The following is a 13,224-nucleotide window of genomic DNA, read 5'->3' on the forward strand; positions in this document are numbered from 1 at the left end:
TTAAACAAGTATAGCAACAAACATTAGACAAGTTTGTTCATACACTAATAAGATGAGTCTAGAAATATACATTGCACAAGTGTGTCTCCATACACAAATTATACGAGTCTATTAATACACATTATACGATTTTGTTCATTCACTAGTCAAACAAGTCTTGCAATACACATTAAATCAGTATGCACATACATTGATTGAAAGACTATGTTCATATACTAATTAAACGACTCTACCAACAAACACTAGATGAGTATGTCTACACACTAATTAAGACAAGTCGAGTAATATACATTAGACAAGTATATTTATACACAGATTAGATGAGTTTATTAATACATATTAGACGAGTTTGTCCATTCACTGATTAAACGAGTCTTGCAATACACATTACACGATTATGAATATATTTTGATTAGACGAGTTTACTAATACACCTTATACAAGTGTGTATGTATATTAATTAAACAAGTCTAACAATACATATTAGGCGAGTATGTCAATATATTAATTAAAGAAATCTATAAATATACATTAGAGTGTCTTTTCATACATTGATTTGAAGAATATAACAAAAATTTACACAAGACTGTCCATAAAATAAATATAACAAAAAATATTAGACAAATCATTTCATATGTTGATTAGATGAGTATAAAAAATTATTAGATAAGTCTATGAATATATTGATTAGATGAGCAATGGAAAAAAAAATAGAATATTTTGTCGATGTATTGACTAAATGAGTCCAACAATATATATTAGACGAGTCATTTATATATTGATTAGAGGGCTCTAGTAATATACATTAGACAATTCCTATTATACACAAATTAGATGAGTCTATTAATACACATTAAACAAGTTTGTTTATTCACTTATTAGATTAATCTTGAAATATGCATTGGATGAGTATGTTCATATATTGATTATATGAGTATAGCAACAAACATTACATGAGTCTAGCAACATACATTAGACGAATCATTCCATGTAGTGTATTCATACAACACGTAAAATAAAGCATAAAAATATTCATATTCACATAACGTAAGTCATTTTTATATTAAACCTTATGTTTCGATCCCAAATCTGTCGAAACATCATTAGGATCAATTATTGTATTTTTAAGATATTATTCACTTTGGATACTGAAGTTATATAATGATTTTAACCTTAAAAGTCATTTTAGAGGATGAAAAGAGAAAAGAATATTTAAATTGTTTTTGGTCTCGACTCTTAAGCGGTGTGAAACTATTGGACATGGTAGGAAGATAAGCCCCCTAATCAATGTCTAAAGGGAAAGATTGTTCATCCCAATGAAGGGCTTAAGGGGTCGATGACTCGTCTTAGAACCTTGTTATCAACCCCTATGCTAAAATGTTCTTGTGTGGAACCGATTTACACTGCAAGGTATAGTGTTATTCCTAGACTATTAACTAAGATGTGCTATGTCTTCTAGATTGAAATATCCTTGTTTGATATGGTTATAGTAAGCCAATGGGGAGCGGGTACTTGCAAGTACTCTGACACTAAGTGATAGAAAAGTATGTGAAAACTTTAGTAACGTTAGAAAGATTAAGATACCATTTACTTGAAACTAAACCTTTTTTTATACCCGACTCTCTTTAATTATCTTAAAGAATGTTCCTTCATAAATGATAATGAATACTCTAAGAAAACAAATTATTTCTTAGTTGAATACAACAAGTCCCTGTTCAAGATGTTCCCATCTCATAACTTTAGTCTTATGTATCAAGTTGATATTTTGCCTAATGTACTTGTTCAAGATTGTCAAGATGTATCAAGTCTCATCCTATACTCATCAAATTGGAATAACTGATATCTATTAGGCTCTCTCATCGAGGTATCTTGACATTGTCCAGATATATTTGTCCCTTTCATCAAGTTGAATTGGTTGGGATGTAAGTTTTGGAGATCCTATAAAGCGGTTATGTAAATAACCAAAGTCATAGACCATATTCAGATACTTATTAGCTTAAAATGTCATTTTTTAGAAATAATGTTAGTATTGCACAATCCTATGATAGTGGTTCTTTAAATAACTGAAGCTATAAGCCTTGTTCAGATACTTGTCAGTTTTTAGGGAGATTTTTTTAAAATCCTATGACAACTATTGTTTAAATAGTTGAAGTCATAGACCTTGTGTCAGTTTAAAATATCATTTTTTTTAATTTTTTATTATTATTTGACACTCTTTAGGTTTTGATTCTTTTTTAACCACGACAAAAGGTGGATATAACTTTAATTTTTATCAAACCAAGATCTATTATATATTCATGAAATTTTCGAAAATGCCATCATATCGTTTTATGCTTTAGTTTCATGAAAATAAAAAATGTATTAATTACGGTAGAAACTTAATTCTATGGAGGTATCAAGCAGTATAAAATACACTTTTTATTAATACCTATACTTTTTATTTCGTCATTTTTATTATATGATTTTTTTCTTATATATTTTTCTATTTAAATATTAAATAATACTAAACACAAGAAAATCATAAGCTTCCATTAGTTTCCGGATTTATTTTGATTGAAAAAAAAAAGTAATGAATATAATAAACTATGTAATTAGAAGAAAATTAAGAAATAAGGAGAAAACAAAAATATATTAATATAACTACGTATAATTATTTTCCTAAAATAATTTCACTCAGTAAAAATAATAATTAATGTTTTAATTTTGTACTTGCGTCAACTTTTTCATATAATCGATATTCTAAACTTTAATGTACTTTAATTGTATTTAAAAGTCTAAACTTTAGACTCTATATTAGTTAATTTATTGCATATTAATTTTCTCGTGTAAAGTTGCTAAAAATGTGTTAAATATTAAAATAAGTTTTGTTATTTTATAATAATTTATCTGATTTATTTATTATAAGTATATTTAACAAAAGACGATTTTACTTTAATTAAAAATATAGAAATTTAGAACAAGAAATGTCAACATTTCTTGATATAACTATAATAGCATGCGTCTAAATCAAGTACTTTAGGATCTTATTGATGTAGTTTTAAGTATGGAATACATCAATTTAGAAAGAATATTCAATACACTCTTTAAAAGTTTTTAGGCCTTGTACTTTTGAGTGATTTGAGAGTGTGAATTTGAGGGGATTTAAAAGGATTTGAAGATAAATTTTTTTGTCGTTTATTTGAGTGAATTTAGAGGTAAATGAGAGTGAATATGAAAATAAATTTTTTTAATTTGTCACGTCAATACAATTCTATACTAATTCTTACAAATTTTATTTCCAAATTCACTATCATTTACCTCCAAATTCACTCAAATAAACGACAAAAAAAGGCCTTAGTAATATTGATTATTATTTTATATTAGGCTGGTACAAAAGGAGTAAGAAAATATTTTATATATATATATATATATATAATTTATATATTTTTACGTGGCTTTGTTTAAATTTGAAATATTGTTTAAGAAATTTAAATTTAAGATGAAAAACAATTGAAGCCATACATGCATAGAGAACTAGGTGAGGTAAAATATTAGTTTTTGTAGTTCTAAAAGGGGATGAAACATAAGAAAAATAATAAATACTATTACATGTTTTAGGATTTAGAAAAATGTGTAAAAAGGATATCAAGTAAGCATAAGTACTATGACAATTATATATCCGTAATTTTTATTAGACGAGTTTATAATTTTGTGGAAACAAAATATGTACGTGTTACTATTATTTATTTCATATGATTTTAATTTTTATATGAATAGGACAATTAAATGTATTATTTGTTGCATATTGAAGTTATATTACAATAGGACTTTTTTGTAATATTTTTTGGAATTATTCAATGTAATGTTTTTTATTTTTATGAACATTTTTTGTGATAATTAATGATCGAGGGAAATGTGGTACGAATGGGACATTTTTAACTTAGGTAGATATCGTGTAACATTTATAGTAAGTTCTTTATTAGTATATATATGTTGTTGGATTGGTTTGTAATATATGTAATTTATGTGTGCATATCAAGGATGATGATTGAAAGAGTCATTGATAAGGAATGAATGGCAAACCGAGAAGAGGTGAAGAAGGTAAGATAGCTATGTAAAATGAACAAATATGACAATGTTCTTATCTTTCAATGTAATAATATTATTTCAAATTATCTACCATATCTTAATGTTTAACTTTCTAATCATCATTCTCTTATTGACATCAATGTCAATTTAATGAAAAAATCACTTTAATTCTTTTTAAATAAAATAAAAATTCAATTAAAAATAAAGAAACAAGAAAATTTTCATTAAATAATTATGATAAATATTAACAAAAATAACAATTTCATTATATTAGTTTGAATTAGTTCCCTTCTTAGTCTAGATGGAAGAAAGTTCTCACTATTAGCTATTTAATTTCTTATTTTTCTCTTTTCCTTCATATTTTAAATAATTTTGTTTTGTATTTTTTAAATTTATATTTATTGTGAATTTTGTATTTTGACTTAAAAATATTATTATCAAATGTACGATTGGAAAAACAGTTCCATAAAAGAGATATACATTGTAAATTATTATTATTATTTTATTAACGAAAGAATAAGACGCTCTGTGTTCATATTTTATTTTATCGAGTTAAAATTTGAGACAATATTTAAGATATTGAACTCATTAGTAGAGAAAGCACAAATTAAATGTGAGATACTAAAATACTTATAAGTTAGAAAATAAAAATGAGGCATAAAAAGTGAGATCGAATGAGATTATGTGAGGAGGGTAATAAACTAGAAGAAAATAAAAAAAGTAATTTTACATATATTAAGCAAATATATATAGGAAAGTAAAATATGTAAAAAAAGAAAATATCTTTTATATAGTTATAAATAATTTATTATAATTATTATGGTAGTTAAAATAAAATCGTAGAAGGAAGTTGAATTCTTGGCCCCTGAAACTGAGAATGAACAAAAGAGCAACACATGCAGCTAAAAACTTGGTGGTACCTTAATTATAGGTCTTCATTTGGATCAAGCAGACACAAACAGAGAGAAAGAATAAAGAAGAAAGATCTCTCTTATCTTTCTTCTTCATCATCCAATTCAACTTCTTCTTCTTCTTCTTCTCTCATTCCATGTCTCGCACTCCTAACTACGAGTTCCAGGAATGGTGGAACAAGCAGCGTGAGAAGAACAACAACCTCGATCCCCTCAACGACGCCAAGCTCGACCACTCCCACTCCGCCTCTCCGCCGCCCTTCACCGCCCTCGACGTTGACTCCTCCTCCTCCTCCGTCGCATCCAAAAAAGAACGCTCCCGGAGCGCTCGCCAGCTCTCCTGGGTATGCCTTCTCAAATGCCAGCAGCTCGCCGCCTCGCTCGGCTGGCTCTACGGTGGCGTCTTCCACCTCGCCCGCACCGCGCACCGCCGGATCGCGGACTCAGCGTCGCTGCGGGGCGACTCGTCGCGGCTCTACCGCGCGATCCGCGTCTTTCTCGTGGTGGTGATTGTGCTCTTGGGGTTCGAGCTCGTCGCGTATTTCAAGGGATGGCATTTCAGGCGCCCCGATCCCAGCGACGTCCTGGGCATGCTCGCCGTCGTTTACGCCGTGTGGGTCGACGCCCGCGCCCGGTACATGTCGCCGCCGTTGCAGAGCCTGGCGAATTTGTGCACCGTTTTGTTCATCGTGCAGTCGGTGGACCGGGTCGTTTTGATCTTGGGGTGCTTCTGGATCAAGTTTCGGAGGCTGAAGCCTGTGGCAAGTGTTGATTACGATACTGTGGGTATTAGCGCGGAGGATTTCCCGATGGTGTTGGTTCAGATTCCCATGTGCAATGAGAGGGAGGTAAGAAGATGTAGGTTGCTTTGTCCTTTTGGAACGTCCGAATCTGTGAATGCTGACCTTCAATGTCGGTTCTGTTATGTGTTTGTGATCTGGTGTCTTGTTTAAATTATGTGCTCAACTGATGTAGATTTTAGTGATGGGAATGTTTCTGCTGTTGTGGCTTGGGTGCTTAGTATTATGAGGTTCTTTCTGAGCGGACTACTTGATTAAGTGTTTATTGAATTAGTGTTTATCAAATAAACACAGGGTTATAAGATGTTTCTACAAGGAAATTGGGTTAAACTGTTTTCATATGAGTTTCAAGTTGTTTCCTTAAGTTATGCTAGAGAGATTTTTGAGACAAGGGTTTGGGTGATTTTATAAGGGTTTGTTTGGGTAAACAACTTAAGTGCTTACTTATACAAGCAGTCATTAAGTTGTTTTTACCTTTTACCATTAAAAATGAAATTGAATGGATGTTTGCTGAGATATTGTGAATGAGATGTAGACCAGGTTAGATGTTGGGATTTAGTGCTCCATTTGAAAGAGGAAATGGCAGAGGCTTGTTCTGTGTATGTGGTTGTTGTAGGGAAAAAATATTTTTTTCCTAATGCTCCACTTATGGGAAGAAATTGCAATGCTTAGCTGATAGAAGCAACTAGCACTTGGCTATGCGAACCAAAACAGGATGAAAGAAAAAGCAATAGATTTGTTTAACATTCATATGCTTGATTAATAATAACACCCAAATGCTTTGATGCATAATATGTGTGTGTGTGTGTGTATGTGTGTGTGTATGTGTGTGTGTGTGAGAGAGAGAGAGAGAGTGTGTGTGTTTGTGCACATTCACTCACATACTGTTAAACAGTGAAGTAATTAAAGGATTTGGAAAGTGTATTATCGGAAGAAATTTAAAAATAAAAGTAGTTAAATTGTTAGTTGTTATGGGGGGACTTTTTGAGAAAGTCTATATATTCTTATCTGGTGGGATGTTGAGATAATAAGACTTTTAGTTGACATGGAATACCGTGTGTGAAAAGAGATTTCCTTTGTAAGCTGATGTTTGTGTTTAGAGTTGACAATTGATGAAATAATACAGAAAAAAACTTAGTCTACGTTTTCTCTTTCTTGTTCTTAATCTTTGAGCAGGCACGTAACACATACACTCTTGTCCTACAAAAATTTGCTTGTCTAATTATTGTGTCTTCAAATACAGTCTTCTCCCTTTCTTTTCATATCATGATACCTCACTAGTTTCCTCTTCTATTCTTGTCTTTTTTAATACTATATTAATGAGTATCAAAGGAGGAGTTGCATCTTCTCATCACCAATGTCACTAAAATATTCTTCCAATCAGCACTTTCCCTACACCCTAGAATGTGGATTATTAGGAATATGACTCTTAACTTTATATCACTCTACCTCTGCTGTTTTTTTGTGAATTACTTAATTTTTATCTTGTTGGCCTGTAGGTTTACCAGCAATCCATTGGAGCAGTTTGTATCCTGGATTGGCCAAAGGAGAGAATGCTCGTTCAGATTCTTGATGATTCTGATGAAGTAGATACCCAACAGCTTATCAAGGCAGAAGTGCATAAATGGCAACAAAGGGGTGTTAGGATAATATATAGGCACCGGCTTCTACGTACAGGCTACAAGGCAGGGAATCTTAAATCAGCAATGGGCTGTGATTATGTTAAGGATTATGAGTTTGTGGCAATTTTTGATGCTGATTTTCAGCCAACACCGGATTTCTTAAAGAAAACAGTGCCCTATTTCAAGGTAATTTTATGCCTATAAAGTTGAAGTTAAAACACTGTTGATTCGAGTAAATATATTGGCTTATATTTGAATATGAAAAAGGACATTAATATATTTTTGTTATTTAGACTTAATAAAATGATTATAAGATTTTATGTTTTAGATAAACACATCCTTAAAATTAGTCTAAGTAGTAGAACCTGAAGGTGCTTTAGCTTTGAGTTTTAATTTGGAGATGCTATGCATGATTTTCTCACTATAAAAATTAAGATTAGTGCACTTTTGGATCTATAGGTTCTAGCATATCATGTAAGTATATAATGGTACCTGTAATGGTATAATTGCTGATTTAAAATCGGATTAATCATTCAGAGAAAAGAGTTATGGGTTGTACACATGCACAGCAATCCACCATCCTTTCATTCCTAACTGAAGTTTTGAACCTTCAGTGTTGTATTTAGTCCATATCAATTTTTGTTACACAACCAAGTCACATATATTGGTCAATCTTCTACTGGTTAAACTGCTTGATTCAAGTCTATATGTCAGTCAATGGGCTGGTCGAAGATCCAATGATGGCAACAAGGACTTTGCAAATGAAGAGAAGAGGCAATAATTGGAATTACACCAATCAATCTCATTTCATAACCAGATTGGCGAAGCCCAGGCCACCAGAGAGATCTTGACTGAAGAGGCTGAAAAATATTGGTGTAACTGAAGGAAGAAGAATTTCTCCAAGGGCACACTTTGAGGCTTACATTTGCAGTAACTTGTCTCATTGTTAATGGCGTTGGAGCTCAACAATCTGCAAAGATCCCATTTTGTGTTACAAGCAGCATGCTTAGCAAAAACTCAGCATCGTCCTCTCCCATTTGTGCTCCGAAAACATAGCTCTATCACTCCATCCTTGAGGACAAAGTTGAACTTCAAGAGGGAGGCGTTTTAGTTAAGAAAGATTATATTAGTTAAATGGATACTAGGAGAAAGAATACTCCTCCTCCAATAAGGATTTCTCCTTTCGTAAAAAGCAAGTACTCTATTTACAAATGATAGAACTAATTAAACCAGCTCCCTTCCCTGATTAAACTACATAGTATCCTAGCTCTCCTACCAAAGTTAAAAAATTTAAATATAATAATGTTATTTTGAAATTCTTCCAATATGTTGAGAATCTCCACTTTTCCCCCAATTCTAAACTAGTTTGAATTATTAATTCCAGCTCCTTTGATGCTACTTCTGTCTTTGCTTATATATTATTCACAGTGCATCATTGTTAGAGCTATAAAGCAATTGATGACTTCTAGTTGAATGCAGTAAACAAAATCAGTTCTAGATATAAAGACTATATTTATATCACAAACTAAATAAATACTGAAAAAATGTTTTCAACAGTGTAAACAAATAGTAGACAATTTCTATTTATTACTATGTCATTTTAAATGAAAATTCTTTTTGGCTCCTGTATTAAGCATCTTGTCTAACGAATTTTCCCCTTGTTATGCTCTAACTGAAGGGAAGGGATGATTTGGCATTAGTTCAGGCAAGATGGGCATTTGTAAACAAGGACGAGAACTTGCTTACGAGATTGCAGAATATCAATTTGTCTTTCCACTTTGAGGTAGAACAACAGGTGAATGGTATCTTCCTTAACTTCTTTGGCTTTAATGGAACTGCTGGTGTGTGGAGAATAAAGGCCCTTGAGGAAAGTGGTGGTTGGTTGGAGCGAACGACTGTTGAGGATATGGATATTGCTGTTCGTGCTCATCTTTGTGGATGGAAGTTTATATTCGTCAATGATGTTAAGGTGCACTATATTTCAAATTTTGGTTGCTAATCATACATTATTAGACTTTAATATTACTATTTTGCTTCTTGTAGTGTCTTTGTGAACTTCCAGAGACCTACGAGGCATATAAGAAACAACAACACCGGTGGCATTCAGGTCCAATGCAGTTGTTTCGCTTATGTTTTTTTGATATACTTCGTTCAAAGGTATTGAATTCAGCACATTTTTTCTTTCCAGAGAAATTGAATTTTTTTAAATCTGGAAACTATCATTCTGTTGTTATTATGTTGATGTTTTTGTTAATGTTATTATTACTATTACTATCAGAATATAAATATAGTTTGATCCTTTTCAGTAATTTAACTTCCAGAACTATATATCCAAATTGTTAATCAGTGAGAATATCCAGTTCTTGATATTAAAATTTGAATTGTTATCGGATAAATCCACTTAGAATCATGTGCACAACATGAAGGTAACTGTTGTGGTCATTATTAGCTTAGTTTAAGACATGAGGAGGTAGATTAGCATAAGAAAAGAGCTTACTTGATGAGTTGATGGTATCAAATATATTTAGGCTAGATAAATATTTTATGCTGATTTGTTTCAATGAAAATATGACTGTAAAGTAGTTTACTTACTATTAAGCTGAGGAAGGAACAAATAGTATTAGTTAATGTTCCCAATTTGATACTTTGAATTATATGCTTCTTACTAATCATTTTACTGAATGTTTGACTATATTATGTGTAGTATATTTTTCATCTTCTTTCTTGAGAAGACGTGTAAGAGGTTAAAACTTAAATGCTTAACCCACCAACTGTATACTAGAAGAATGTAAAGTCCATCAACCGTGCTTCATGCCTTAGTCTTAGTAATGCTCATGATATGCCTCTCCTAGGATAACATCTCGTATGCCTTTAAGGTCATAGCTCCTAATGCTCCAGTTATGTATTTTAATCTGTTAAGTTCGTCCAGTCCCATTCATGTACACACACACTCTCATCCTTTTTTAATAATAATAAAACAAAGAACTGTATCTCCTGCTAAACAATGGGATTTGATAGTATCTTGCAACAAAATCATTAGATACTTCTCATAAAGCTGTCAAATACCTACTACTCACTCCATACCTTTCTGTCTACCCTTTAGGAATTTAAAGACAAGTAAATTGTAGCCTGGGATGTGACACAATGCCGCACTAAAGCCAAAATATGACCAGGTTGCTTAATTATATATAGTATTTTCCAAAAACACATTGCATTTCTAGTCCGATAAAAAGTTACGGATTTCGGGAGAGGGTGGGGTTTGTGTTCAAATCAGGAAAGCAAAGAAAATCCAGATAGAAATGTAATTAAGAATTTCAAATCTAGAAAGCAAATCACTAATCCTGGGCATTAAATTCATATGTAGTTATTTTTTTATTTATTAATTTTTGAATTTCCACCATATAATGGCCTAGATTTCAATTAACTAAGCAAAGTCATAATCACTATCCTAAATTTGTGTTTATTTTATTCAATTAATGTCGATTAACAATCAATTGAACTAACCTTAATTAGGTGTCTGATTAATCGATGCTAGTTTTTATTGCTTCAATTATATAAATATAGATCCAGTCAGAAATATGTCAAACATATTCATCTTTGCAAGAGAACTCTGAAGAAGAATAGATACAGATAATTCATACAAAACAAAGACAAAGCATAGAAAAAAAATACCCAAACGACAATCCTTAAATCCTTTAGATTTATAAGGTCTTGGGTATCTCACAACAATTGCCATCGGAAAAGCTTAAAGAAGACTGCAGAAATCCAACAGCACGGCAATCTTAAAGGGAAGAATCTTGGAGCTTTCAAAATCACTAAACAATGAGTTGTCAACTTTTATTTTAAGTTCCCTATATTGCAGATGCTGTTCTTTTCATTATCCCCAGTCTAAACCTAGTTCAAAAGATAGCCTAGGAAATAAAATTTCGAAGGAGTGTTCATTGCCTTGGCCAGGCTTAAAATAGGTGAGATATGTTTATAACGATGAGGGTACCTTCAATATGCATGGCTGCTCTGCTCCAATTTAGCCATTAAAAATCCCATTTTTTCCAATTTAACAGTTCGCAGAATTTGTCGATCATCTTTACTGGCATATAAAGAACACCTATAGCTAATATACAACTCAAGTTAGGCTTAAAACAATGAAATAAGGTCATACAAATGCCGAAAAATTATTTCAATGCCCAGTTCAGCTCAATAATTTAAAATGGGTTCTAAGATCACTTATTAAAACCCCCAGAACATCATTGGTAAGGCAGTTATAAAGTAATTGATGTTTTAAGAACAGTCATGATCCATGGGGTAAAAAATTAGTCATTTTTTTTTATCTGTATCAAACATCTTGTTATGCTTAAGGCAAGCAACACTATTAAAGCATCTAGGGCAGTGGAATAATGGAGTACAGGTTTATTCAACGTGTTTCTTTTTCTTCTTCTTTACCTTAAAAGTGCTATTAAATTCAGTACGAAACTTTTGTTCTGTTATTTGTCTACATCTTGCACTATAGGGAATACTGATTCATTTTGTCCTCCATTTTATTAAAATAATTTGACTTGTATGATGTTATTTCCATTTGTACCAGGTTAGTTGGGCAAAGAAGTTCAATTTGATATTTCTTTTCTTCCTCCTGAGGAAACTTATCCTGCCATTTTATTCATTCACCCTATTCTGCATAATTCTTCCATTGACCATGTTCCTTCCCGAAGCTGAGCTCCCAGCCTGGGTTGTATGTTACATTCCTGGAGTTATGTCCCTCTTAAGTGTTCTCCCAGCTCCACGTTCATTTCCATTTATAGTTCCTTATCTTCTATTTGAGAACACTATGTCAGTAACTAAGTTCAATGCCATGGTATCTGGATTATTTCGCTTTGGAAGTTCTTATGAGTGGGTGGTTACAAAAAAGTTGGGAAGATCATCAGAGACAGATTTGGTTGCCTTTGAGAAAGAATCTGAACCCCTAATGCGATCTAACAGTCTCCATAGATCAAACTCAGATTCAGGCCTTGAGGAACTAAGCAAACTAGAATTGTCAAAGAAAACTGGGAAGACCAAGAGAAATCGTCTCTTCAGGAAAGAACTTTGTCTTGCATTTATTTTGTTGACCGCCTCAGTTAGAAGCTTACTATCTGCCCAAGGAATTCACTTCTACTTCCTCTTGTTTCAAGGGATAAGTTTTCTGGTTGTTGGTCTTGATTTGATCGGAGAGCAGGTAAGTTGATGTCCAGATTTTGGATTTTATGTGCATACAAATCCTCTTCTCAGATCCTCGTTGATAAAGGTCAGAATGGCCAAACCTTAAACCATCCTGAACACATTGATTTGAGCCTAAGCTGTTCAGTGGTTTTTAGCTCCCAATTAAAGCAAATCAGTTGCTGCTTGACACGCCAAACTTGCAGTTCTGTTTGTTTTTGGTGTAAAGACTTATGCCTCATTGTTGTTGCCAAGCATATGCCTTAAAGTTACATAAAAGTTGTTTCAGTTCCTAATGGCAAATCGTATCCACACTTTGGAAAAGAAAAGGGTTCAACGTTCCTGACCTATAAAATGCCAATATACAATTACTTGCCTTCCTGAACTGAAAGGGTGGAGATTGTTAGATTATAACATTTGTTATTCTTTTTCATTGACAAACTGTACAATCACATATAGTTCATTGTGGCTTTGCTCTATTGGTATTTGTTATCAGGCAGTGAGGTTTTTGACACCAATCAGCAAGCATTTTTAATTTTATTGGTTGTCTTTATCATGGTTTAATTTTGTACACCTGATTATGATGAAACTTTGAGCCTTGTCAATGGATGATTCAAATTTGTGCTGGTTTTA

The 13,224-nt window shown here is 32.3% G+C and overlaps 1 protein-coding gene across 1 annotated transcript; it reads left to right on the top strand.

Annotated features, from left to right (window-relative positions):
* Window positions 1-4,931: 4,931 nt before the first annotated feature.
* On the top strand, window positions 4,932-13,224 carry CSLC6 (Cellulose-synthase-like C6). The gene is made up of 5 exons (XM_047323794.2): window positions 4,932-5,827; window positions 7,279-7,587; window positions 9,080-9,370; window positions 9,445-9,558; window positions 11,984-13,224. Exons 1-5 carry the CDS (start codon window positions 5,117-5,119, stop codon window positions 12,617-12,619), a joined length of 2,061 nt encoding a protein of 686 aa, XP_047179750.1. The 5' UTR covers window positions 4,932-5,116; the 3' UTR covers window positions 12,620-13,224.

The sequence above is a fragment of the Vigna umbellata genome, chromosome 11, assembly GCF_029865625.1.
Source record: "Vigna umbellata cultivar VRB3 chromosome 11, Vumbellata_1.0, whole genome shotgun sequence".
NCBI lineage: Eukaryota > Viridiplantae > Streptophyta > Magnoliopsida > Fabales > Fabaceae > Vigna > Vigna umbellata.